The sequence below is a fragment of the Lissotriton vulgaris genome, chromosome 7, assembly GCF_964263255.1.
Source record: "Lissotriton vulgaris chromosome 7, aLisVul1.2, whole genome shotgun sequence".
NCBI lineage: Eukaryota > Metazoa > Chordata > Amphibia > Caudata > Salamandridae > Lissotriton > Lissotriton vulgaris.
In genome coordinates, this window is record NC_141695.1 from 107,048,097 (window position 1) to 107,075,526 (window position 27,430).

At 44.2% G+C, this 27,430-nt stretch overlaps 1 protein-coding gene across 1 annotated transcript in view; it reads left to right on the forward strand.

The window, feature by feature from the left end:
• Window positions 1-26,790, forward strand: part of LOC147700923 (C-type lectin domain family 2 member E-like) — an 88,774-nt gene extending 61,984 nt beyond the window's left edge. The window contains exon 4 of the mRNA XM_086929270.1: window positions 21,941-26,790. Coding sequence (XP_086785396.1) covers window positions 21,941-22,079 — 139 coding nt within the window. The 3' untranslated portion in view covers window positions 22,080-26,790. The remainder of the gene's footprint in view (window positions 1-21,940) is intronic.
• Window positions 26,791-27,430: the final 640 nt, after the last annotated feature.

Genomic DNA, 27,430 nt, shown 5'->3' on the forward strand with positions numbered 1-27,430 from the left:
AGAACTTTTGTGAGGAATTAACACAACGGGGGTACCCCAAAAAACTATTAAAACACTCTTTCAAGAGAGCACGCTATACACCCAGAGAGTGCCTTCTTGAAACCAAAATCAAGCGTGACCTAGAGAACCTGGTTTGTGTGACTACATTTTGTGCTGAAACCCACAAAATACGTCAATTGGTGCTAAAACATTGGCATTTGCTTGAAGAACTAGATACACCGATTCCAGGCCCAATATTCGCTTTTAAAAGAAATCAAAATATTGGCCAGCAAATAGTTCGTGCAGACATTAGAATAGCCAAACCCAAAAGTGACTTGTTGTCTCAATGGGGTCTTAAACCCATTGAAGGTCACCACAGATGTGGTAATTGCATCGCTTGCGATACAACCATTGAAGGCAAAACTTTTCAACACCGCAACACAACATGGTCACACACAGGCTTTACCAATTACAGAACAAAACATTTTGTTTACGCCATCATTTGCCCTTGTTCGAAAATTTACATAGGCAAGACCAATCAACAGGTCAATACACGCATGACACAGCACAGGTCACGCATTAAGAACAAAGTTCTAACTGCGCCCTTAGCCCAACACTTCGTAGATAAACAACATGGTGAGAACGAGTTCACATGGACTGTACTATTCAACATAAATCAGCATAAAACAGGTACTAACATTGAACAAATCCTATTGAAAAAGGAGGCGTACTTAATACTCAAGTTTAACAGTACTCAAACTGGGTTGAATTCACTCTCGGAAATTTCACGGCTGTGAAATTTTCCATTCACCAAATACTGAAAAACTACAATACCCACAATGCCGAGTGCATGGTTCACTATGATGTAGGAGCTCTAGCCGGCCACACGGCTGCCTGAGTGTTCGCATTTGCTGGTCAGATATTATAAGAGCGAGGTGAGTGTCAGTGAGGCTCCGAAAGCACTAGAGCAAGCGTAATAGTCTTTGGCTGATAACTAAGGAAACCTCTCCCTTTCATTTCAGCGTGATTCATATACACGCCGTTGTGAATACTGCGGAGGAATCTAAACTTGGCCCCCGCCATTGACTAATACTTCAAACAGAGATCGAAAAGGAGAAACGGCATGACGACCGGCGTTCTCCGCTCTACCTTCAAACAATAGGTATGTTTTCCAACACTCCCTCGCATAACCCTTTGTCCAAGGTGTCACAATAGATTCTAACACTGAGCACAACGTTTGTGTCTCATAGGTATCATCGTAACTGCATTGACCATTGAAAGGATTTAGACAGAGCCTTACCGTCATATCTGACTAAGGTAAGAAACCCCGCGCCTTTCCAGTCTGGAGTCAGTCACACTGTGCTGCCCCGGATGGTTTAGTAAGCATATAAATTAATTTCTTGCAGAACCCATCTTCTGCCACATTGAACATCTGCAGCGCACAGCCCTGCATGAGCAATTGGACCACCGAGACCATACCGCCTTTTCGCGAAGGTAAAGAGTACGGTAACCCTTAGCGACCGTAGGGGGTCAACAAGCGTCCAAATTTTACTTTTTCTAAAACAAACTTACTTTATTCACATAGATCAACTACAATGACAGAGCCCTGAGGAGAATCTGCGATTCTTTACAGATTCGAAACGCGTCGGCAAGCGGCAACTATAAACTATCTGTCCCTGAAGAGATTATGCAGTATCTCTGAATTGATTGCTAAACAAAAATTCAATTCTGGTTGCCATTTCTTTCATTCTGTGGTTTTGTGTAGTGGTTTATACTCTTGTAAAGAATAATCAGCATTGTGAAATAATCGCTAATTTTTTACTTTTTGATAAAGAAGTTTGTGTATATTTGTTAGTTGAACTGTATTTACGTTTTTTTGTATAGTAGTTGTAAATAGGTGTCATTGTGTCTTGTACATTGTTGTAAAGTGTTCTTCTCGCCTTCAAAATAGTTCAATTTTGAAAATAAGTTCAAAAAGGGCTAAATAAATTTACCCTTACAAACAAATGATTCATTTTTTGTTTGTGGTCTCCAAATGTTTAGAGACTAAATAATTGAGAGGGCTAGCAACTTCTTTTATCTTGTGATATAATCGGTCCAGCTGCCCCCTCGTCCCGGGACCAGACTCCGTTGTTTCATACACTTTAGAGCGGGCGCACACCCGCGAGAGTTCCTAGGGCATCAGGATTTTCTCCACGGTGGAAGCTTTTTTGAGCTAACGGCTGGGAGAGATATCTTGTCCCTCCAAAAGGAATGGGCGAGAAGGACACTTTATCTTTTTCTGAGAGCCACATTAAAAATCTGTTGGCCAATTCCCCCTTCGCTGAGGTTACCTTAAGTTCTTCTGCTCAACAACAGAATGAAACTGACAAACGCCACGACCGACACGACCGAACCAACGCCCCCCACCACCACCCTCCGCGCCTGGACCCACATCAGCACCGAAGACACCGTCCGCATGATGAACTCCATCCACTCCGGATCGCCGACCGACCCCTGCCCTCACCACATCTTCAACAAAGCCGACGATGTCATCGCACCCCACCTACGGGACATCATCAACACCTCCTTCACCACCGCCACTTTCCCAGAGAGCTGGAAGCATGCCGAACTCAGCGCGCTACTCAAGAAACCAACAGCGGACCCCATCGAACTCAAGAATTACCGTCCCATCTCGCTGCTCCCCTTTCCGGCCAAAGTCATCGAGAAGACCGTCAACAAGCAGCTGGCCGCCTTCCTCGAGACGAATGGATCCCTAGACCCCTCGCAGTCGGGCTTCCGGGCCAACCACAGCACCGAGACCGCCCTCATCGCTGCCACCGATGACATTCGAGCCCTGATGGACAACGGAGAAACAGCGGCCCTCATCCTCCTTGACCTCTCCGCGGCCTTCGACACCGTCTGCCACCGCACCCTAGTGCAGCGCCTCAGCAACGTCGGAATCCAGGAGAAGGCACTAGAATGGATCGTCTCCTTCCTCGACGGTAGGACACAGAGAGTCCGCCTACCACCGTACAAATCAGAGTCCACCGAACTCATCTGCGGCGTACCCCAAGGTTCCTCGCTGAGCCCAACCCTCTTCAACATCTACATGAGCCCCCTCGCTGACATCGCACGCCAACACAACCTTAACATCATCTCCTACGCCGACGACACCCAGCTGATCCTCTCCCTGACCAACGACCCCGCCGCCGCCAGAGCCAACCTTCACGAAGGTATGAAAGAGGTAGCCGAGTGGATGTCGACCAGCCGCCTAAAGCTGAACTCGGACAAGACGGAAGTCCTCATCCTGGGATCCTCGCCCTCCGCCTGGGACGACTCCTGGTGGCCCCCCACCCTGGGCACCGCACCCAAACCGACAGACCACGCACGCAACCTGGGCTTCATCCTGGACTCCTCCCTCTCCATGACCAGGCAAGTCAACGCCATCTCCTCGTCGTGCTTCAACATCCTGCGCATGCTACGGAAGATCTTCCGGTGGATCCCCACCGAGACCAGGAAGACGGTCACCCAGGCCCTCGTCACCAGCCGACTGGACTACGGCAACGCCCTCTACGCCGGAACCACCGCCAAGCTCCAGAAGAGACTCCAGCGGATCTAGAACGCCTCAGCCAGACTCATCCTCGACGTCCCACGACACAGCCACATCTCCGAACACCTGAGAGACCTGCACTGGCTCCCGGTCAACAAGAGAATCACCTTCCGTCTCCTCACCCACGCTCACAAAGCCCTTCACGACCAAGGCCCGAGCTACCTCAACAACCGCATCAACTTCTACGTTCCCAAACGACACCTCCGATCAGCCAATCACGCCCTCGCCGCCGTCCCCCGCATCCGAAGAGCGACGACAGGAGGAAGGTCCTTCTCCTACCTGGCCGCCAAGACATGGAACTCCCTCCCGACCAACCTGCGCCTGACCCAAGACCACCTCGCCTTCAGGAAGAAGCTCAAGACCTGGCTGTTCGAGCAGTAGCAGCACCCCCCCCCCCCTAGCGCCTTGAGACCCTCCGGGTAAGTAGTGCGCTCTACAAATTCCTATGATTGATTGATTGACAAATTAACAAGACTTCGTAAAAAACATATTCGAACAGAATTACACGGCCACTTTCTCCTCAAGCAGCTAAGGGGTGGCACCATCCCTTGGGGGCTTCAGGTTAAGAATGTGCCTGTGATTTTCACTGACGATGCGGACTACAAAAAGGGTTTCAGCTGCATAAACACCAAATGCAGCAGAGACCTTATGGTCCACACCATAGAAACAGCGCAGAGATTGTGTGCAAAGGAGTTAGAAGAAATCGAAGAACTTACTAAGGCCATTAGGGACAGTCAGGTGATTCCGGACTCTAAGGCCCTACTTGAGAAACTAGATAAAGAAATACAGACCTTTAAAGACAATACCATTAACAGCAAAACAGCTCAGTACGAAAGGGATTCTAAATCCTTCACATTGGAAAGGGCTTACCCCTTCCTTAAAGAAGACTATTACTCCCAAACCGAATCTAGAGGAGCACTTTCAAATTTTCATGGAAGGTCCAGAAATAGATACAAAACTTTCTCTGAGACTTCGTCCTCGGAGTCCTCAGGGTCTGAAAGCAGCAGGGAACAACAACAAGAGACAAACTCCTTTTTTAGAAAAAGGCCAACAACAAAAAGTAAGATTCAAACCAGCATGGGAAATGCGAACCAGGAGGAATTACTACAAAACGTAGAGGGTCCCTCCACCATAGTGAACCTATCTACCAGGACATTGACAAAAGAGGAAGAAACGGTCCTCAATTTAGGACTTAAATTTGTCCCTTCTAGACAGACAGACTTTACAAAGATCAAATTGGAAGCAATAGAGTTTTGCCGCAAGATCAGACTCAAAGCTTTCTTTGCGAATCAGCCTCCAAGTATCAACATGGAAACAACGGGCCTTAGGAACAAATCCACCTTTGTACCGAATCAGAATATTCCAAAACAGGTTCATGCTTTTGAACAAGTTTTGTTGTCCTCAATTAACAAACTAGAGAACAATCAGAAATTCATCAAACATAATATCTCTAAAGGACAGCGTCTAGCTTTGAAAAACCTAAAGGAAGACCCCTCGATAATAATAAAACAGGCCGATAAGGGCGGTGCGGTGGTAATTTGGCCTAGAGAACAATATCTGACTGAAGGGTTCTCCCAAGTGAACAACAAAGAGTGGTATAGAAAACTGCAGGACCCGTTACAACAAATTCATTCACTAATTTTGGAGACAGTACAAAGAGGCAAAGAAAGTGGGTTTCTTGGTCCTAAAGAAAGCGAATTCTTGGTGAAGAAATGCCCCAGAACACCGGTGGCATATTTCTTGCCGAAAATTCATAAAAACCTGTCGAATCCCCCGGGACGACCAATCGTGTCAGGTTGTGATTCTTGTCTAGAGCCACTGTCAAAATATGTGGATTTCTTCCTAAAACCTTTCGTGGCCAAAGTTAGATCTTATTTAAGGGACACGACCGACTTTCTAGTGAAGGTAGAAGGGACCCAGTTCGATCACACATCACAACTCATGGTTACGATGGATGTCACGTCACTGTACACCCAGATACCGCAAGACGAGGCACTAGAGGTGTTAGAACTCTACCTTGACTCAAGAGAAAGACCTCATAGAGTTCCCACCTCCTTTATCTTGAAGTTGGCCGAGATAACCCTCAAAAGAAACTACTTCCGTTTCAATGATGACTTCTTTTTGCAAATCAAGGGCACCGCGATGGGGTGCCCTTATGCTCCTGAAATGGCCGTATTATATATGGCCGAATATGAAAAAAGATTTGTGGAGGAAAACAACCCTTTCAAACCCCATATTGTGCACTGGTATCGTTACATCGACGACGTGTGGCTCCTGTGGCAGGGGAGTAGCACCGAGTTGAGTGACTTTCACCAGTGGCTCAATACGAGACACCAGGATATAAAATTCTCGGTTGATTCCAGCAATGTGAAAATGACATTTTTGGATGTGGAAATAACAGATGCTGGAGGCTCTTTGAAGTCCTCCTTATTCAAGAAAGCCACAGACAAGAACACCATACTCCATTACAATAGCTCGCATCCCTGAAACTTGAGGGCTAACTTGCCGTATGGACAACTCCTGCGCATCAGGAGGAATTGTTCAGAGCTGGCACAATTTGACCAACATGGGCAGAACTTTTGTGAGGAATTAACACAACGGGGGTACCCCAAAAAACTATTAAAACACTCTTTCAAGAGAGCACGCTATACACCCAGAGAGTGCCTTCTTGAAACCAAAATCAAGCGTGACCTAGAGAACCTGGTTTGTGTGACTACATTTTGTGCTGAAACCCACAAAATACGTCAATTGGTGCTAAAACATTGGCATTTGCTTGAAGAACTAGATACACCGATTCCACGTCCAATATTCGCTTTTAAAAGAAATCAAAATATTGGCCAGCAAATAGTTTGTGCAGACATTAGAATAGCCAAACCCAAAAGTGACTTGTTGTCTCAATGGGGTCTTAAACCCATTGAAGGTCACCACAGATGTGGTAATTGCATCGCTTGCGATACAACCATTGAAGGCAAAACTTTTCAACACCGCAACACAACATGGTCACACACAGGCTTTACCAATTGCAGAACAAAAAATGTTGTTTACGCCATCATTTGCCCTTGTTCGAAAATTTACATAGGCAAGACCAATCAACAGGTCAATACACGCATGACACAGCACAGGTCACGCATTAAGAACAAAGTTCTAACTGCGCCCTTAGCCCAACACTTCGTAGATAAACAACGAGTTCACATGGACTGTACTATTCAACATAAATCAGCCTAAAACAGGTACTAACATTGAACAAATCCTATTGAAAAAGTAGGCGTACTTAATACTCAAGTTTAACAGTACTCAAACTGGGTTGAATTCACTCTCGGAAATTTCACGGCTGTGAAATTTTCCATTCACCAAATACTGAAAAACTACAATACCCACAATGCCTAGTGCATGGTTCACTATGATGTAGGAGCTCTATCCGGCCACACGGCTGCCTGAGTGTTCGCATTTGCTGGTCAGATATCATAAGAGCAAGGTGAGTGTCAGTGAGGCTCCGAAAGCACTAGAGCAAGCGTAATAGTCTTTGGCTGATAACTAAGGAAACCTCTCCCTTTCATTTCAGCGTGATTCATATACACGCCGTTGTGAATACTGCGGAGGAATCTAAACTTGGCCCCCGCCATTGACTAATACTTCAAACAGAGATCGAAAAGGAGAAACGGCATGACGACCGGCGTTCTCCGCTCTACCTTCAAACAATAGGTATGTTTTCCAACACTCCCTCGCATAACCCTTTGCCCAAGGTGTCACAATAGATTCTAACACTGAGCACAACGTTTGTGTCTCATAGGTATCATCGTAAATGCATTGACCATTGAAAGGATTTAGACAGAGCCTTACCGTCATATCTGACTAAGGTAAGAAACCCCGCGACTTTCCAGTCTGGAGTCAGTCACACTGTGCTGCCCCGGATGGTTTAGTAAGCATATAAATTAATTTCTTGCAGAACCCATCTTCTGCCACATTGAACATCTGCAGCGCACAGCCCTGCATGAGCAATTGGACCACCGAGACCATACCGCCTTTTCGCGAAGGTAAAGAGTACGGTAACCCTTAGCGACCGTAGGGGGTCAACAAGCGTCCAAATTTTACTTTTTCTAAAACAAACTTCCTTTATTCACATAGATCAACTACAATGACAGAGCCCTGAGGAGAATCTGCGATTCTTTACAGATTCGAAACGCGTCGGCAAGCGGCAACTATAAACTATCTGTCCCTGAAGAGATTATGCAGTATCTCTGAATTGATTGCTAAACAAAAATTCAATTCTGGTTGCCATTTCTTTCATTCTGTGGTTTTGTGTAGTGGTTTATACTCTTGTAAAGAATAATCAGCATTGTGAAATAATCGCTAATTTCTTGCTTTTTGATAAAGAAGTTTGTGTATATTTGTTAGTTGAACTATATATACGTTTTTTTGTATAGTAGTTGTAAATAGGTGTCATTGTGTCTTGTACATTGTTGTAAAGTGTTCTTCTCGCCTTCAAAATAGTTCAATTTTGAAAATAAGTTCAAAAAGGGCTAAATAAATTTACCCTTACAAACAAATGATTCATTTTTTGTTTGTGGTCTCAATCACAAAGGTAACACAGCTACCTGTTGCATGTACGCCGTATTCCAACAACTTTATAGTTTACTGCATGTATGCAATTCTCTGTGATTTTCAGAGCGTTTGCAAATTCTACTTCCCTATTCCTTGAACCACTGCTCGTGTACTCTGTCATTCTAAAATGGAGAAGAACCAATGCCTTAAGAAATGTTAGGGTTTTCGCACAATATGGGAACCTTCAACCTTTACAAGCTTGTTAAACCTTCAGCCAATACACAAAGTATATCTGCTCAGCTGAGGTGGGTTTCCCTTACCACTTCAGAAGTGTCTGAAAAGTGTGAGTAAGGCTTTCTGAGAAAGCCCAACTGAACTACTCAGATTTTAACTGTTAATATAAGAACCAAACCAACGTTGGCGGTGGCCTTTCGTGTAGATCCAAGGAATCCCCAGGACCTGCGTGTTTTGGATGTCATAAACTGAGGGCTTGTTGTCCAAACCTCTCCTAGACACCCTCATAGGATTTGTCGATTGCTGAGAATGAAGGACCCCGTCTCTGCTTCAAGGATGACAGCCCGCAAGGGATGTCAGACCGCTGCCTGACGAAGATTCAGCATGCAGGACCTGTGTCAGCTTGGAAGGAATGCTCCTCAAATTTGCAGGGAGGAATATGGTTCTTATAATCTAGAGTGGTCACTCCAGGATTTCTTCATGATTCAATATGTTTTGAATACAGTAATAAATGTTTTGAAAACAATCATAAATAGTTTTCCAAACAAATGCGATCATGCGAAGGTGGCTATTGACCAAGGATGAAAAAAGTGGTGACCCTTCTACAGAATATTTATACCAAGCCTGAGGACGTTTAAATACCTCAGGTACAGGGATTTTGATAGAATAGTGAGAGCCTTGTGTCAAAGACACAGAAGCAAGCCGGTAGCTAAATGGTCAACTGTTTAGAATTGTTATTGTTGTGTTGATGGGAAAAATATATGTAAAAAGGAGTGTAAATGACAAGACTAGCCTAAAGGACATGGCAATATAAAACATATGTGTTGCAACACTCAATAGATAGAAGCTAGCGTAAGAGATGACAAGCACCAACAGAAGGTAGAATTCCCCTATGGTGCTAAAACAGCAAATATATGCAGGCATATAAACATGACAGTAATCAAGCGTACTCCTGCGATGCAGAGCCTACCTAAGTGTACCTAGCATGTATGTGGGTATAAAGCCAAGAATCCCCTAGGAAGGAGCCAACCTAATTACCTGATAGGAGAGAATGAAGGTCCCAGTCTTGGTCACAAGCTGGACACCCTGGAAAGGATGCCAGACCGCTGACTGTTGGAGCTTCAGCGTGCCAGAACCTCAAAGTCTGTGTCAGCGTAGACCCGTCTCCTCTTCGCTACTAGTGAAGGTGCAGTTCTTTTATACCAAAAAGGTAGCCTCAGGGGTTCTACCACAATCAATATGTTTTGAGTACGATTATGTAGATGAGCCTAAATCAATAATTATAATTATGCAGAGTAGCCTGGTTGCCCAGGATGAAAGTAAAGGCGGGCGGTGAACTTCGTCTGCCAGCGAAGTTTGCAGAGATTTAGTAACTCCGCACTCCACTTGGAGTGCAACATTTTCCATAACTCTACCTATGCAGCGGAGCGGAGTTCACTGGTGCAGCCGAGACTTACCTGTCACCCGGATCGGTGTCTCCTCTGTCCTGCTCTGCCATGCACACTGCAGTTCTTCCTGAAATCCGCCCGGAACAGCGGAGGTAGAGGAGGCAGGCCCAGCAGCAGAAGCAGGACAGAGGAGACATCGATCTGGAAGGATCTGAATGGATCTGAGGGCTGGTAAGTCAGACTCTTTTTTTTATCTTATTTCTTTACTCAACATTACTTAGACTATGCGGGAGGGAGGGAGGGAGGGGGGCCAGCGCTTTAGCAGGGAGGCATTGGGGCCTGGGCTTTAGCTGGAAGGATGGGTAGCCAAGGCTTTAGTGGTGGGGTGTGGGGGTGGGGGGAGGAAACACGTGCTGCTGCTTTGGACACTTTCCACCAGGCACTCCGGTAGAGGGTCGGCGGTAATTAACATGGCACAGAGATGCCTCCAGCCAGGATCTAAACAATTGGTAGGAAACTTGAACACTGATCAGAAACCACATTATACAAAAGACCAAGACAAAGGACTCGTAATGGCCCGCCGATGGCAGTGTTTTCTATCAAAGTCCCCAGGCTTGTGACTGCTGGGGCTTCTCTTGTGAGAGAGAAATAGACATCCCATCTCTTGGCAGCTCATATGTTTACAACTAAGCACACTCTTAGAGGATCAAAGAAGAGAAATATATATCCACGCTTCGTTTCAGTCTGTGATATTAATTTGCTTTGCTGAGGTCCTCTTCCTTGTGGGGGCAGGGCAGCCTAAAAAAAGAGGTCAACATGGAAAAAATTCGGCTTGAAGGTGTTCCGTGCTCAAAATGGTGTTCTAGGAAGTGCATAGAAGATGCAACAATAACTCTTGTTTTCAGAATAACCCTTGTTTTCCATGGGCGCCAATTCACCAAAATGCCTGGGGTAACGGGGGGCACTACGCCAGCCACGGAACTCTGCGGTATTTCATAGAGTTTTCTAGTGAATCCGTGAAGTTCTGCGGAGTACCACTACGTGAGTTCGCCCACCCCTAGAAGAAAGATAACAATGACTTTAGTACAGAGTATTTCCTATTGTGTTATGCACGTCATGTGCAGTGGATTTTAGTAAGAATCTTCATGCATAATAAATGAGGCTAGTTTCAAGGAAGTCAATCGACATTCATTCAGCACATACCTGGATAAAAGGTCAGTGCTAGACCAGTTATGCAGAGCGAGGTAGGACAAAGGCGGCTTTGCTACTTAGGCCTAGCTTAGGAAACATAACAGATGGCTGCTAATGTAGAAAACTGAGGGGGGTGAGTAGAAAAAAATTTAATTCACTTTCCTGCCACAGCATCTCTCCTCCATCCTTTGCTGTAGCATGGAAGCACCGGAAGCACACAAGTTCCAAAAATTTCTTAGCCAATCACAACTCTTCTGTCACCAGCATGACAGGAGCATCATGATTGGTCTGAGGACCCTAGATCAGCACTCAGACGGGTACTGGGGTCCTGTGCATGTTCATCACCCAGGCTGTGCATTTCATCCGGGTGGAGAACATGCTAAATGCCCATGACTGTATGGCCAGCCGCAGATGGCCAGCGAAACCATCATGCACACTTCAGAAAGTGCACACTTCTCCTCCCGCTGCTCCTATGACAGCCCAGCCCTGCTCTGCATATAAAATTAAACAACTCTGAGCTAGTAAGGAAAAATAAAATGATAATATCATTGTGCTATTATTTTATTTTTCCATCGTGCACTGCTCAAGAAGCACTGGGGCAACGCTCCTCCGCTGTTTTCTGCAGGGAGTGGACATAAACAGGGTGCAGTCACCCTTAGGCCAAGTAGCTCATCAGCTACTACCTGTTATTCCCCTAAACATTCCTAAATTCGTTATTTAGGTGGCACCACAGAGACCGGAAACTCAGATCCTGCCAACCTAAGAAGAAGAAGGAGCCCGAAAAGCCACAAAGAACAAGGAGAAGAGAACATGTGACTGACCTGGCGCCAAACCTGCTGGCCTGCCTGTCGTCTCCGACTGATGCACAAAACTCATCTCGTTCTGCCCTTGTACACTGAGAAATCTGGGAGGCCGGCCTGCCTTTGACCATTACCCAGGAACTTCCTTGGATTGGTGGAACCAGTCCCCTGCATGAAACAGGTCAACCCAAGTCTGAAAGAACAACAACATGTTCACCACAACAACAAGGAGGTTGCCCCCCCACTAATGTGGCTAGAGTACCCCACAAGTTGTGGCCAGCTCTCAGCAAAGTTCCAATCTCTACTTCACTCCCAAGGACCTTAAGCCTGTGACGTCCCTTAGTCTTGCATTGCTGCAGCCAAGGATTGTTGGTAGCCAGTCGGGCCACCAACCCATTCATTCTCCACTCAAACAAAGGGGCATTCCACAGCACTTACGACGGACATCTGAAACAACCCTGCTCCTATGACTTTGCATCTCCTGTCTGGTGGCATAGACTATGGGGAAGAAACCATCTTGCCTTGCCACGATCGCCTTTCGTTGATGGACCGACATAGGCGCATCTTTGGCACATCACCCCTGGTGACAGACATTTGCACATGTTGCTGCCTCTAGAGTCCCTGGGCAAGGTAATCAAGAACTGCCTGTTCCAGTTGGGTCCTGGGACCCTGAAGATCTCAGCTCTGACAGAGTAGAACCCAAATCTGGCCCCAAGTGTTGTTGGCACAAGTCTTACTAAAGCCTGTTTGCTTTCAAGTCTGACCGTGACTGTCCTTGATAGACAGTCCTTCCCATCATCTATTTGTCCAATTGCTTGCAATACTAAATAGTTTGGGATACATGGGTCAGGATCAAGATCGGGGACGGCTCACGATTATCCCGCCCAATTCCGACGGAAAAAGGCTTAAAACAGGGATGCGTCCTGGCCCCGACACTTTTCAACTTATTTCTATCCGACCTTCCCGAAGCCCTTAATAAGGTCAATTCTCATGCTCCCAAAGTATCTGGCTTGCTGCTGTCAAACCTTTTATATGCTGACGACGTGGTTCTCCTCAGCAAAACTAAGATCGGAATGCAAAGGCTCCTGGACGCTACCTCTGAATATTCGGAGAAGAACGAGCTCCTGATCAACAACAAGAAGACCAAAATCTTGGCGGCTCGCCCAGGGAAATCAAAGGAATTGTCTTGGACGCTGAACAAGGAAAGTATCACAGAATCCAAAAGTCAAAAGTACCTTGGAGTCATTTTTAACAATAATGACAAATACAAATCTTACTTAGAGGAACAAAAAAGGAAAGGGGCCGCACTTGCTTTCGCAATTGGTTCAATTCAAAAGAAACTACAAGGCCCAACTTTTGCACCGACAATACAGGTCGCCCAGGCAAAAATTATTCCAACCCTAACCTATGGCAGTGAAGTCCTAAAAGGGTTGGACAGTGGCCAACTGGACAAAATCATCACAAAGATCTATAGATCAGTGTTCAAGTTACCAACCCAAACATCACCGGCCCAAATTAGGTTGGAACTGGGAATTTGCCAACAATCACTCGCTAGAGCCATGACATTTCTCGTGTGCTGCCACCAATTGAGGTCATCGAAGGAAGGAAGCTTAGGACACCACCTGTGGGCAAGTCTTGATACGAACTCATGGCGAGCAGGACATGACTATTGGGCAAAAAGCTTAACAACCCTATGCCTAAATGACCTCTGGAGCATGTATGCAAGCCAGAAGGAATTCAAACGGCTGGCGAAAATAAGCACAAAACAACTTTCAATAGTGGAAGATAAGGCTTGTCTAGCAAAAAGAAGTCATGGTTGGTTGACTTTGCAATCTTACACCCTGTTGACCCCACAGCAGTACTTAACCGTATCTTTCACTGCACGAACGAAACTAAGTTTCTTAAAATTGAGACTGGGTGTCATCAACCTGCTGGTACACTTGCCAAAATGGAAAAGAGAGCACGGCCGAGACTTATGCCGCCTTTGTGGGTCTCACAAAGAAGACATCATACACATCACATGCCTCTGCCCAAAACTGCTGATTGAAAGACGGGCCCTCCTAAAGCACCTCTGGAATACAAAAACCATCAGAACCTGTAGAGCAGCAGTTTTGGCCTGCTTTGACCCTAGGAACACCAAACTAAACTGCGCTCTAGTAAGGTTTATGGATCATGCAGCTAGAAAACTCTGTGAGGGGCCCATGGCCTGTGATCTTCCATCGGCATAACATTTTGGCAGAATCCACCGGTTATCCCCACTCCTATCGGACCAACCTACTCCCTCCTTTAACGCATTCTTGATATTTTAAATTTTGTATTTGCAACGGTTTTCTTTTAATCATGCAATAAAGTTCTACTACTGGTTTGATGGTGATGCAGGTTACCACCATGTATTCTACATTGACCAGCACTGTAAATATTTGATGGTGATTGCACATGTTCCTCAACTGTTTCTAAAACACATTTGTATGATCATATTGATTTCTGTTGACTAAACCTATAAAAAGATTCATGTTATTTTTATACATTGGTGTGGGTCCCTGTATTGAGCCATGTGCATTACTTGTTGACTGTGTGTGCCTAACTGATGTCTAACACACCTCTCTGATAAGCCTAAGGCTGCTCAACCAAACTACCACAAAGCCCCTTTGGATAGCTAGAGCAAGCCCTTGTCCACTTTTACGAAACCCCAGACTCTTTGCAAGATATATCTTGTTTTCATATATCATAAACAGCGCATACTTTCTACAGGTGTGCACAGTCTTCGCTGTGTGAATCATCCTTTACAAACAACACACTACTCTCTCCACACAATGAAGCCCACTTAGGGGGCGAAACTGCTAATATACATGGCCTTCGGTTGCGGATAGGCAACCCCCTTGTGGAAAACCAACAACACACAGAGGAGCACATCATTTCTATGTACAGGGATCACTGTACAATAAAGCACAGTTAGATCACCAAATTCCTAATACAAATTTTCTTTGCCTTTTGTTAAACCCTTCATGGACAGTCAAGCTACTGTGGGGAACTAACCACATATATATTGAAAGCATGTACCACACAAGGTAAGGGTCTATGCACAAACTTTCTAGGATAGGACAGTAAATTGAGACACTTAATCCCCATTAGGTCATTGAATCCCCACTACACAAGATGTTTGTCCTGTGCAGAACTCTTCATGGATAGCCAACCTTGCATGGACCACCAAGCACAGATGGTTGGGCAAACTTCTGCTGTGCACAGTATTCACTCTGTTGAGAGCCACTGCCAGAGAGCTCATTCGGTCTAGACAACCAAGCACATTTAGATGGCCAAATTCCCACTACACATGGCCTTTGCCATCTGCCGAACACTTCATGGATAGCTGACTCCAATGTGCAAGCAACAGAACATGCTCCTGCTACACAGAGTAATCGGCCTGTGCTGGACACTTCAGGAACAGTCTTCTCCCTCCAGACACCCAAACCTCCTTAGGAGGCCAAACCGCAACTCCGCACAGCATTCACCTTTCCCAACCCTTCATAGATAGTCAAACCCCCCTGCCCGGTGGCTAACCAGCAGTACATGGGTGTACAACTCTGTGCTGTGCTCAGTGTTTGCCCTCTGCAAAATCCCTCATGAACTGCCTACTGCCTCCACACACCCAAGTCCCATTAGGTAAACGAACACCCACTACGGGTGCCCAATTGTCATGTGTCATATTCATCACGGATAGCTCCTCATGGGCAACAAATTGCTCTTGATAGGACTTTCCCCAGCTGCGCATGGTCTACCCCTTGTACATAAACCCTCATGTAGCAATTGACAGTAAGCTTCAGTACATTGTCTAGGCAGTTTGGACAATCAGACTCCCATGGACAGCAAAATGGATGCACTTACAGGTACCATTACCACACTCTGCACCAAGCTGAGTGAAAACAGGGCCATGCACAGGTACTGGGAAAGGAGCAGGGGTGTATGGATGAATGCCATGACAAGGGCCATTGGGAGACTATCGCAGGCCACCACTACACTGTCCAAGCACATGGTGGCCCTACAGGCGGAGATGGGCCACTACAGTGGGGATGTCTCACGGAGCCTTGCCCAGATCACAGCAGCAGTGGAGGCTATCCAGACCGCCCGCATTATCAGCGGGTGTCAAGCATTAGCATTGTATCTGCATCAGATGCCTGTGTTCTGCGACCCAGTGGCAGCCACACTCTAGCACCGCCACATGGTACCAGCTCACATACGGGACACACTTCAAAGGAGTGAATGATGGGTGCAAGTTTAAGGAGTGGTTATTTCTGTTCTTCCCTTCAGTTGACGGTGCTGTAAACGACCCACATGGTCAGGGAATGTTTTTTTCTTATTGTCACAGACATATTATCTATCAATGTTTTTTCAAACCTGCTATTAAAGAGTGCTTTACTTTGAACAGTCATTTACTAGTTGTGGCATTTACAGTATTGTGTATATGGACTTGTCTCACAGTGTAAAGTGGTGTCTGGCTATGTGGTCCCTGCATCTTCTCCATTCCGCTACTCTGCTTGCCTCAGTTGACTGCTGGGCAGGTGGGCCAGGATCATCCTCCTCTGAGTCTATTCCGGACACTTCAATATGTAGGCCTCTCCTTCATGCAATGTTGTGGAGTACAGCACAGGTATAGCGAGTCTCAATTCTACTGACTCGCTATTTTCGGTTTGCGATCGCTTGTTTCACATCCCATGCAGCCTTTTTTGTATTCCCAAAGAGATTTGCAAGTCGTACATGTGGCCCATAATGAGAGAAGTGAAGATTTTCAGAGATTGCAAAAATGAAAAGAAAATCAGTGTACAGATTAGGGCTAACAAATAATTTAGGATTTCAAATTTGTTTTCAAGGATGAGAAAGAACCATGAGAGAAAGGGTGAATATTTATGATGCAACCTGATTCTAATGCAGGGGGATTAGTGAGAAATAGTGAGTGTAAAAGGAAGTTTGGGGTCTATGGTGATTTGTAGATTGGTGAAAAACCAATACTGAGAGGATTATTATTTGTGTGGTAAAACTGCTTATTCCAACCTGCCTTATAATTGGGTGGGTTCTTGCTATTTGGCTTTGGTGTTTTCTAAAATATATCATGTGAATGAGATGAATGGTGCTGTTTGTTGAAGAGACTGAAATGCAATTTTGGACAGTTAGTACTGGATGTATTAGAAGCTATGATTCCATCTATTGCAGTAACTATGAATGATGTGCAAATAAGACGATTATTTATGCTTGTGGATAGACTTGCTTCTAATACAGCAGGCCCATTAACACAGATGAATACAAAACTAATTGCTATGCATGCAATGAATATGCAAAATTGGCTAGTGCTAAATATCGGAATATGACTCTCTACTACACATGCAAAAACATTGCATGCCATTACGAGGCAGTTGTTACAACGACTGCGTTGTTACCAGGCGAACCAGTACATCGCAAGTCATTACAATGACTTGCTGTAGAGGGCACGCTGGATTTAGGAATAGTATTATTTACTATTTCTACTCCAGATTGTGCAACAGCAAGGAAGGTGTTGGATTGTAAATCCAACACCAGCGTGCCTCCTACAGCAATTCATTGTAATGACTTGCGATTCACTGGTACGCGTTGTAAAAATGCGGTCGCTGCAATGACCGCCTTGTGGAGACAGAATTGTAAACACTGTTGTGAACGCCACACTCCGCAATATTGTATCACCAAGAAAAAAAATTAGCTGCGTGCGAATTTGCGGATTTTTGGTAAATTCGCGAGAGTTCGTGGATTGCGAATTTACCGAAAATCCCCAAATCCGCGAGCGGAACAGATTTTCTGCCCATGCTTAGAAATGAATGAATAATAGTAATAATGATAATGAATTTTGTAAAGCACCTGGTTACGCCATGTCGGCGTGTCCCTGCGCTTGGATAGGTGGGAGAGGCAGAGCCGCAGTATCTAAAATGGCATCAGAGTTGGGCTATTATTGTGAAAACAGGTAAGTTTTGAGATCCTTCCTAACTTCATCTCAGATGCCTCCAACCGGATGTTAAGAGGGAGTTTGTTCCAGCTCTGGGCCGCCAAAAGCCGAAATGACCGACCACCCATCCTGGCCTTCTTGACCTTCGAGACTAACAACAGGGCAGTCCCGCTATATCTAAGAGGGCGTGCAGGCGCATATGGGGTAAGGAGACTGCGCAGATACACTGGGCAAGTGCCCTGGATAATGCGATGGCACGTGCAGAGAGCCTTAAACAGCCCTCTCTTCCTAACAGGAAGCCAGCGAAGCATGTTTAAGGCACTTTTGGAGGCAGCCCTCCTTGGTAGCATGAGGACGAATTGTGCCGCAGCATTCTGCAGCACCTGAAGTTGTTTACACATTTAGCAATGGCGCCAAGATACAGTGTATTGTCATAATCCATACGCGAGGTAATTAGTGCATGCACCAGCATCTTCCTGGCCTCAATGGGGAGGAGATCCATGGTTTTTCGTTGGCCCTTAAGGACTCCAAAACACGTCCCCACTACATGTCAAGTATGTGGTTCAAAGGTATGGTCAGAATCCAACCATACACCAAGGTTCTTCACCTGGGTGCATGATATAGGGATAGGGCCTAGACTTGATGGCCACCATGCCGACGACCACACTGACGGACCACCTCCTACCACAAGCACCTTGGTTTTAGCTCTATTAAGTTTCAGGCAGTTGTTTGCCATCCAGGAGGCAAGTTCCTGCATGCATGCCCTGAAATTGGAAGCTGTCAATTCCGGAGCCTGCAATAGGGAGATTAGCAGCTGTGTATCGTTGGCGTATGACACAACCCTGATTCCAAAACCTTCCACTATTTCCACCAGGGGGGATACATAAAGATTAAATAGGGTGGGACTCACGGCAGAGCCCTGTGGCACACCCTGTTCCAATTTAAGGCCTTGGAGTAGTGGACGCCCTGTCTGACCTGAAAGCTGCACTCCACCAGGAGGGATTGCAGCCATTTTAAAGCTGGGCCTGAGATGCCACCCTTATTCAGACACTGTAGCAAGGTGTAGCGTGCCACAGTATCAAAGGCGGCGCTCAGGTCCAGGAGAATTAGAGCCATTGTTTGCCCTTCATCTGCTTCCTGTCTAATGGCCTCTGTGGCCACAAGTAAGGCGGACTCAGTAGAATGTAGTGCCCAAAATCCAAATTGAGAGGGATGCAGGAGACCGGCCTCTTCCACAGGAGCCATAAGCTGTTGATTTACTACCTTCTCTGCCACTTTGGCCATATACGGCAACAGCGTGATAGGTCGTAAGTTGTCAAGCTTCTCGGAGCTGATATTAGGTTTCTTCTGTAGTGGAAGAACAATTGCATTTTTCCAACTAACAGGTACCATATGTGCACTAAAAGATACCTCCAAGAGATGTCTTATAAATGGCTCAAGGGTGGCAATACTCTTGCCAAGCAATTTAGGTGAGGCAGGGTCTCTGGGCGAGCCAGGCTTAATGCTTAGGCAGATTCTACTAAGCAGCTCGGGGGAAGGGATAGTGAAACTGTCAAGTCTCCTACTTTCCCCGGCTCCTCCAATCTGCTCCACAAGTTCTGCCCCCTTCTTTACAGTCCCCAGACAGGAGAAATACATTTTCTCCACCTTTTCTGAGAAAAAGGTTGCAATGCGGTCACATGATTCCACTGAGCCCTCCATTGGAGCGACAGACGCTGCCAAGGAAGAGATCTCCTTATAGATCCTAAAAAGTTCTTTGGTGGAATTTCCTGCTGCACCTATTCTGTCCACATAGTGCGCGGCTTTGGTCCGTCTAATAAGCCCATGATACTTTTTATGTTTATACAGATAATCTAACTTGTCTTGATTTAAAAAACCCTTTCTCCATTGCCTCTCAAGGCGCGTGCACTCTGTTTTAGCCAGACACAAGTCGGAGTTAAACCAAGGTGCTGATGTCTGTGCCCTGCCTGGTACTTTGGTAGATAATAGCAGGCCACATTATCTAACGCTTCAGTTATCCGCCTCTCTAAATTGAGGCAAGCATTTTCAATGTCAGTGCCCCCTGGAGACCCAGCCAGGGCCAGGGCTTTACTAAACTCATTTTGTGAGAAGCACGTCCATTTACGACAAGGCCGATTCGGTATGGGTTGATCATGGACTCTAGTTTCTAGGACCTCCACCATAAAGGGAACCAAAAAATGGTCTGACCAGGGAATAGGAAGGGGGCGTTAAATTCTACACCCTCCCAGTAGGCAAAGACAGGATCCAATAAGTGACCATGCTGGTGGGTAGGAGCATGAAATTTCAAACTTAGCTGTAGCGTCTGAAGTTCCTGGCAAAGGTCAGCAGCCCCCCTATTCAGGGGATCCTCCAGATGGAGATTGAGGTCACCCCTTCTAGCAAAGTGGGCACAGATTGTGTTTGTGAGCCAGGGGGTCTATAGAACAAGAGCCCCTTTACCATAAGGTTAGGACTGATCGTGATCATAAATGAGCCCACCTCACTGTCGACTATAATGATAGGTTCAAGTGAGCATCGGCGTGGGTGTTTAAAGATGATGGCTTTCCCTCCTCCTCTGCCTGTCGCCCTATCAATCCTAGTTAGCGTATAGCCATGGGGTAAAGCCTCAAGGATTTCTGGCTCTGAATCAGAATCTTACCATGCCTCTGTGAGAAACAAAACATCGAGCTTCCTATCAACGAGAAGGTAAAAAATTTCCAATTTGTGCTTGCACAAAGATCTGCAATTCCGCAGACCGCAGCGTAGCCCTGGACTACCTGGCAGCAGCTTTCTTGCAATATTATAGTTGAAGGTGCAGTGCTGACAGCCACCTTTCCGATTAGCCATCATGCTATGCCTACATGCACTAGCTATAGCGGGGCACATATTGTGTAATTGTGCCGAGTTCAGCTGGATTCTGCCCCCTGTATGGCCAGGGTTTCTGGCCCCGGTCCCCGGACGCGGACGGGCGCAGTCAGGCTTGCCTTTGGCGCGCCGGTGGCGCGCCCGCTGCGTGCGTCCGCTGCAAGGCCGCTTTTGCATGTGACCTTTGTCCCCCTTCACCTCTAGCCACTAGACTGCTAACCGGCCCACTGGCAATACCTTGGCTCTCCCTTACTCGCCCTCCGCGCAATGGCGCTAATCCCCGTGTCAGACCAGGGCAGGAAGGAGGGAAGATTGAGCTCAAGCCCCGAGAGTGAAAAGAGGAACCAGCAGCTTCAGGAAAAGAAATGGGAGAAGCGGCAAGTAAAAACCACCAAATGTGTTCCCTTAATTTTAAAAGTAATTAGATTAAAAATCAGCCACATGAGATTACAAACAGTGCGCCAGCAGTTACGGGCTCTCCATCGCCCACTTACCACCATATTTATTTGCAATAGGGGCTGGCTATGGATGTTTGATGATACGCTGAATTGTATTTATGTAAACAATAAAATCAATAAAAAATATATTTAAAATAAACTAGGGAGGCTTTCTGATTTCTTATTGATTTTTTGCCCTATGGGACTTACAATAATTTCAAATTTTGCCTTTTTTCTGTGTTACTCTATTACTGTTAGCCTTCATGGTAAATCCTTTATGCATCTGGATTTGCATTTTCTGTATTGTACCTTTTTGACTATTTATAATACGTCTTTCTAAATAGAACTCACTTCGTAAGCCTGTCCTTACTAAATCCACTGTATTTTTTTAATGTTTTGTGGTGCCTTGTCCTGAGACACATTTCCTCTTAATATTGAGGTTGAACACCATTCCTGACCCATCCACCTGTGGGCGTGCTATTCTTCTGGTGTAAAGTAATAGGGTTTCCCGTGACCACACATGGCTGATCCATTGTGAACTCTTTCCCTTCAATGGAATTGTGGCTCAATTTTTCCTCACTTCTTCTTTTGAATGAATCACTTTATGACGTCTTCATTTTTCCAGTAGCTGTAAAACACCTGCCCTATATTGCACAATATTAAATATGAAAACCTAGAGAATCACAATTCTAAGAACAGGTTCCCAGGAAGCCCACTAGTGACTTGCAGTTACCAGCAGTATATCCAGTCCATACCATAATGAATGCATTGTTTAACTTTGGTCACCTGCCAGGTTCTCATTCCAAAGCTGTTGAAAATTAATAATAATTTCCCCATTAAATTGCATGTGAAACTTTACTGACTTATAAGCCTTTGCTAACATCTCTTCATTATATATAATGGGAATTTGCAGGAAACCCCTGAAATAATTTTCGTTGTTGTTGCAGGTTCATTGTAAAAGGTTCCTCAGAATGTGCTTACCTAAGTTATGTCGCAGTCGGAAGCTCGGAACCCTACAGCACATGCAAGTGGATCTGCACGAGAATGCCCAAATATGAAGTGAAGAGAGCAAAAAAAGATCAATAATCATGCACAGTTTTTGTTAGTGGTAATGAAAGACAAGCATCCGCAGGTTTTTGTGAAACTGATCTACTGACTCACCCGTCCCTTCCCAAATGCCTTGTAGAGCAGTTGCATCTCTCACGAGTTGCACTGTGTTGATGAAACTCAAAGATTTCGTAATAAGTGTTTCTATTCTTGTAAATATGAAATTTACATTTCTGCTTTCTAGATATAAATATCTTATCAAAATAGGTGCTGGGGTGGTTTTCACAAAATGAAGTAAGACTCAGTTCAAATCACAACAGTGAGGTTTTCAGAAAACTTCACCATATGGACAGACAGTGTACAGGAAAATGTTTTTGGTTTGCAGGCCCTTCACATCATTTCATTGTTTGTAGGGTCTGAGAGGTTATCTGGATGAACCACCATTGGCTCCATCTGCGGTGGTATGGAACCCGCACAACTGACCTTCAAGTTTGACTTCCGGAAACCCCTTCACTCCAGTGCCAGGTTGGCATGAGTGAGCATAGCAGCAGCAGTGAGCATGCTGCAGTAGCAAACTGGATGCTGTGAAGAGTCGGGGGAGCTAGACATCAGCTTGGGGGTAGTCGGGAACCCTTGAGCCTGCAGGCAAATTGGTCAATTGGCCGCCACATGAGCCTTTGCAGCCTATGCAGTAGCAGAAGTGATGAGGAGGTAACTCAATAGTTAAGACTGAGTAAAAAGAGCAAAGAAGTGTCAGCAGCTAGAGGTACTGTGACACTGTGCTGTCCTCCCTTCTTATCAGAGCATATTGGGGGAATATTACAAAAATTAGGTGACTGAGATCCACTTCTGATGTGACAGGTGCGCCCTTACAATGGAATGACACTCAAAGGAAGGAGGAAAAAGTGAAGTAGACACAGATGCTATTGTCTGACTGGTTGAGAGGACGGGGAGCATGGAGCCCAGAAGTTAATGAGTCCTTGACCTGAGGGAGCTTCTCATCTCAGAAGTGGAACTCGGGATTTGTGTTTATCCTGCTGAGCTAAGGTAGTATCAGGCTAATCGGACTAATGATATCTCGTCATTCACCGGGAACTTCTTGTACTGTTAATTTGTCTTCACCCTCAGCTAATCAAAGGGGCAAAAGGTGTGGTATACAAGTCGGATTTTCACTAGAAAAACAGAAAAAACCCTGAGTATAAAGGATACTGTGAATAATGCATCTTTTCTGAGATCTGATATGACTTTTGATCCGTATGGGAATAGTAGCTCTTTAATTGCAGAATCAGAATCACATCTATGGGAAGACGAACCCGAGCACAAGAATAACGTTTTTCATCAGAACTATAAGGAGCAGTATAATTGGATAGGCCAGATTTCTCAGGGCAATGTGGAAGAATTAAATTTCTTAGTTCCATTGATCTACCTAAACTTTTAGAAGGACAGAAAAAAGTCTTATAAGCACAGTTAAAATTAAAGAGGCCGAGAAGTCAGTTATGGTATTGGCTAACCCAAAGCATGATAGAGCGATGGAATCCAACAAGAGGTTTATAAGGAGTTCTATCCCTTTTAGCAGAAATTTTGTTGAGGTTTCCAATTGCCTTTTCTTTCACACAGGCTTTATTACGTAGATTCAGGAAATGCCCCCTCAAAATGTGAACTCCTACCGGCCATTTAGTTTGCTGAACTCTAATTACAAATTACTTACAAAAATCTGATTGGCACAAATGATACCCATTATCCATAAATTATTCATAAGGATCAACATTGATTCTTACAATTGAGAGAAACTGAAGCAAATAAAGATTACTTGGAATAGGGCAATTGATTTTTATGAACTAATAAAGTGAACACAGAAATTGGAAAGATAGATGCCGAAAAGGCATTTGATTTTGTCAATTGGATGGCTTTGTTTTTGATTCATGCAGATAATTATTTTCATAGGCAATTTTTAATAATGCTTTACAATTTGTATAAGGATGCAGTAGCTATATTTATTATTAGTTCTAGAGAGATAGGTTCTGTGGCACAAACTAGGGGTACCTGCAAGGGGTGCCCAATGTCATACCTGGTGTTTAATTTTTTTTATCATGCCCCTGGCATTGAAATGAAGTACTGGCTCTTTGATTTTGCCACCTTTGGAGGGGATGTCTAAACTTAATTTCTCTGCAGATGACATGATCTTATATTTAAGTGCAGAGAAAGATAATATTTGAGGAACCTTGGATAGAATACAAAAGTTTACTGCGGTTTACAAGATCGATTACTCAAAGTCAGAAATGTTATTGATTAATTCTTAGGAGTGCAATCTGTCAAAATTCTTAAGACAGGAATGTATTTTCCAATAGGCAATTCAATATCCAGGGATATCTGTTACATCACATTTGTTGGATTTATATCATGGAAATGATATGGCTGAGCTTACAAGGATTTAATTTACTCATTGGCTGGTCTACATGACTGCCATCATTTAATAGACATTTTCTCCTCATCAAAATGTCGCTCATAATAGTATTTTTATTTCCATTAGCCAATGTCCAAGCTAATATTATATGTGCATATTTTCAAGAAATGTATACTTATCCGTATATTTATATGGAATAATAAATACCGAAGAATTCGATTTTGAATTCTTCAACTCAATAAAGGGTTGGGAGATTAGCTTTGCCCCAACTCCATATTTATTATCAAGCAACTATGTTACAAAATCTTGCATGCACTAATCACAAGGGTGCCTTTATGATGATTTCTTTCTTTTTAAATGGTAAAAGAATCAGAAATTGATCTACCAGATTTTCTATTATCAACAAAGCTTCCAATAAACAAGATATAAATCATTGCATGCTATTTCAGTGCAAATCAAACTATTTTTTTTAAGATATAGGGCCAGATGTAGGTAATCCCAATTTACCTATTCTTAAATACTGAATTTTACCGATTCGGTATTTAAGAATAGGTATATGAGATGTAGAAACATTATCGGTAAAAATTACCGAATCGGTAAGATTCAGTATTTACCGAATCGGTATTTACCGATTCCCTAAAATACCGAATCAGTAAATTACCGAATTTGCAATTTGGGCAACCTACATCCCAAATTCCCAATACCGGTCGGTGATGGCCGAAATTTGGTAATTGCGGCCGTTACCGACCGGTATTGGGCCACCCACATCTGGCCCATAGTATTTTAAACTGTCATTTTTCATGTCTTTAAAGGAGTGTAAATACTCGTAATTGGGTAACTCAAATGACATATTAAAAATCTGAATGAAAACGGTATTTTTATAATGGGGGACTTTTTCTCAAACCAATCATCGAATATTTGGATGGAGATTGACCAGAAGATTGGGGATAGAAAACCCACACTCGGAATCAGGTTTGGTCAAAAAAGCAGCTTTTAAGATTGATGAGCTATTGGTCAAGAATGAATTGCTGGAAACTGGGAATAGGTACAGAGTTCTGATCAAAATCTGTATTATTTGATGACTCCACTCTTTTTATTTAGAATTTAAAAAGCTACCATCCGTAGTATAACATAGGGGGAATGGCAGATAATTTTGATTATGGGACATCGAGCATGTAGGGCAGCTAAATTTTTAAATAATCTCTTTTCTCTCAAGATGGTTGATATATTTATTCAACTCCTATTGACCTACATAAAATATATCCTGCAGTGTCAGAACAATACTTTAGGTGTCAAAGTAATGCTTTGGGAGATTGGTTTTATATTTCCTTTACCTGTCCAGCACTGTGTGATTTCTGATGCAACATGTTTCTGCATCTGAATTATATGCTTCGGATAAATATCCAACCTGAAGCATCATTTGCATGTTTTGGGTATTCAAGGAATATGAGTATTTTTCTGAAGTCTACTTAATTGTTATTTCTATCAAAATATCTAGTGCTCAATCCGCTCTCCTACAGAGGTGAAAGTCAAAAGATATACCCACTGAGAGACCTGGTGTGCAACAGACTGTTTGAATATCTATATGCTATGGGAAAGAATAGCTTAATTAAATGTAATCTTATTTGCAAAGCTTTTGATCAGTGTGTAAGGCATCTGCATTAAGTAGTTTTAGGACGCAAATGTGTATTCTATGTCCTTTTAAATGTATTGTTGACAGCCGAGGTGCTTTATGTTATTGTTGCCATGCACTTTATCTTGCACTTTATCTCTTCTCATTAGTACTTGTAATCTTTCATTGTTGCAATGCACTTTATCTCGCACTTTACTTTTGCACTTTCTGCATTGTTATGCACTTGTGTGCTTAGGCCGCGATTGACTGGGATGTATTGAATTTTGTTCCTATGTATAATGAAATAGTTGATTATCTTTACCATGCTCAATAAAAAAAAAAGATAGCCTCATAGGTTTTTGAATATATATTGTAAGGCGATTGTTTGATGGGGTTACTCCTTGAATATACATATTTAGAGGATGATGATTTAATTTCAAATGTGTTTTTGCTCTGTTACGAAACATAATGAAACTTTATTTATTAGTATGAGTGCAAAAGCAATTTTACATGTGATGTATTTTCTGTTTAACCACTGGATTATGTGATAGATCAATGTTTTACACCATGCTGACCATGTGATTTCTCTGTTTGAAATACTATATAACATTCTGTTTCTGGGATGTTTGCCACACTTTTCTCATTTTTTTCTGGGAGTCCTACAGAGGATGTTCAGCATCTCAGAGTGTTTTCTTTTTTTTTAAAGTATATTTGTATTGTTTTTCTTGACAGGATACAAGTAAACATATAGCAATTAAAGCAATTAGAGCAATTCGCTGTTTCATTTGATATACATAAATTACATAAAAGCATTTTATATATGGTTGTTGGATGGCTGATTAAAATGTCCCGATGGGCTAGCCATATTAATGGCTTGGTTGCAAAGGACCCCTTATTTTCCGTCCTGTGCCTAGTTTTTAAAAACATATAACATATAGTGGAGAAGTGTGGCTCACTGGTTAGAGTGGCAGACTCTGAAGCAGAGATCGGGCCCGGGACCAGGGTTCAAGTCCCGACGCGGCAGGGTCTTGGGCTCAATGTCCGCGGACTCGATAATTCTCGCATCGGCGCCTACTCTAATCATGGGTCCCACGCTGCAACTCTGGGCAATAGCTTGCTTAATCTCCACAACGGCCCCTACAACACTGGGATGCCTGGCTTCACCTTGGGGGTGCCCAGGAGAGGCATCTCACAGGGAGAGCCAGGAAGGGTTCCACAGCGTTATACAGCGCCGGGACGCTAAAATACACTACATTTACATTTACATATACATATAACATATATGTGTTTGGCGGCTGGTTGTGGATCGACCATAAAGCACTGTGGGTGGTTATCGCTATCTAGCTGTCTAGGGTGGTTTGTACAGGTCTAGGA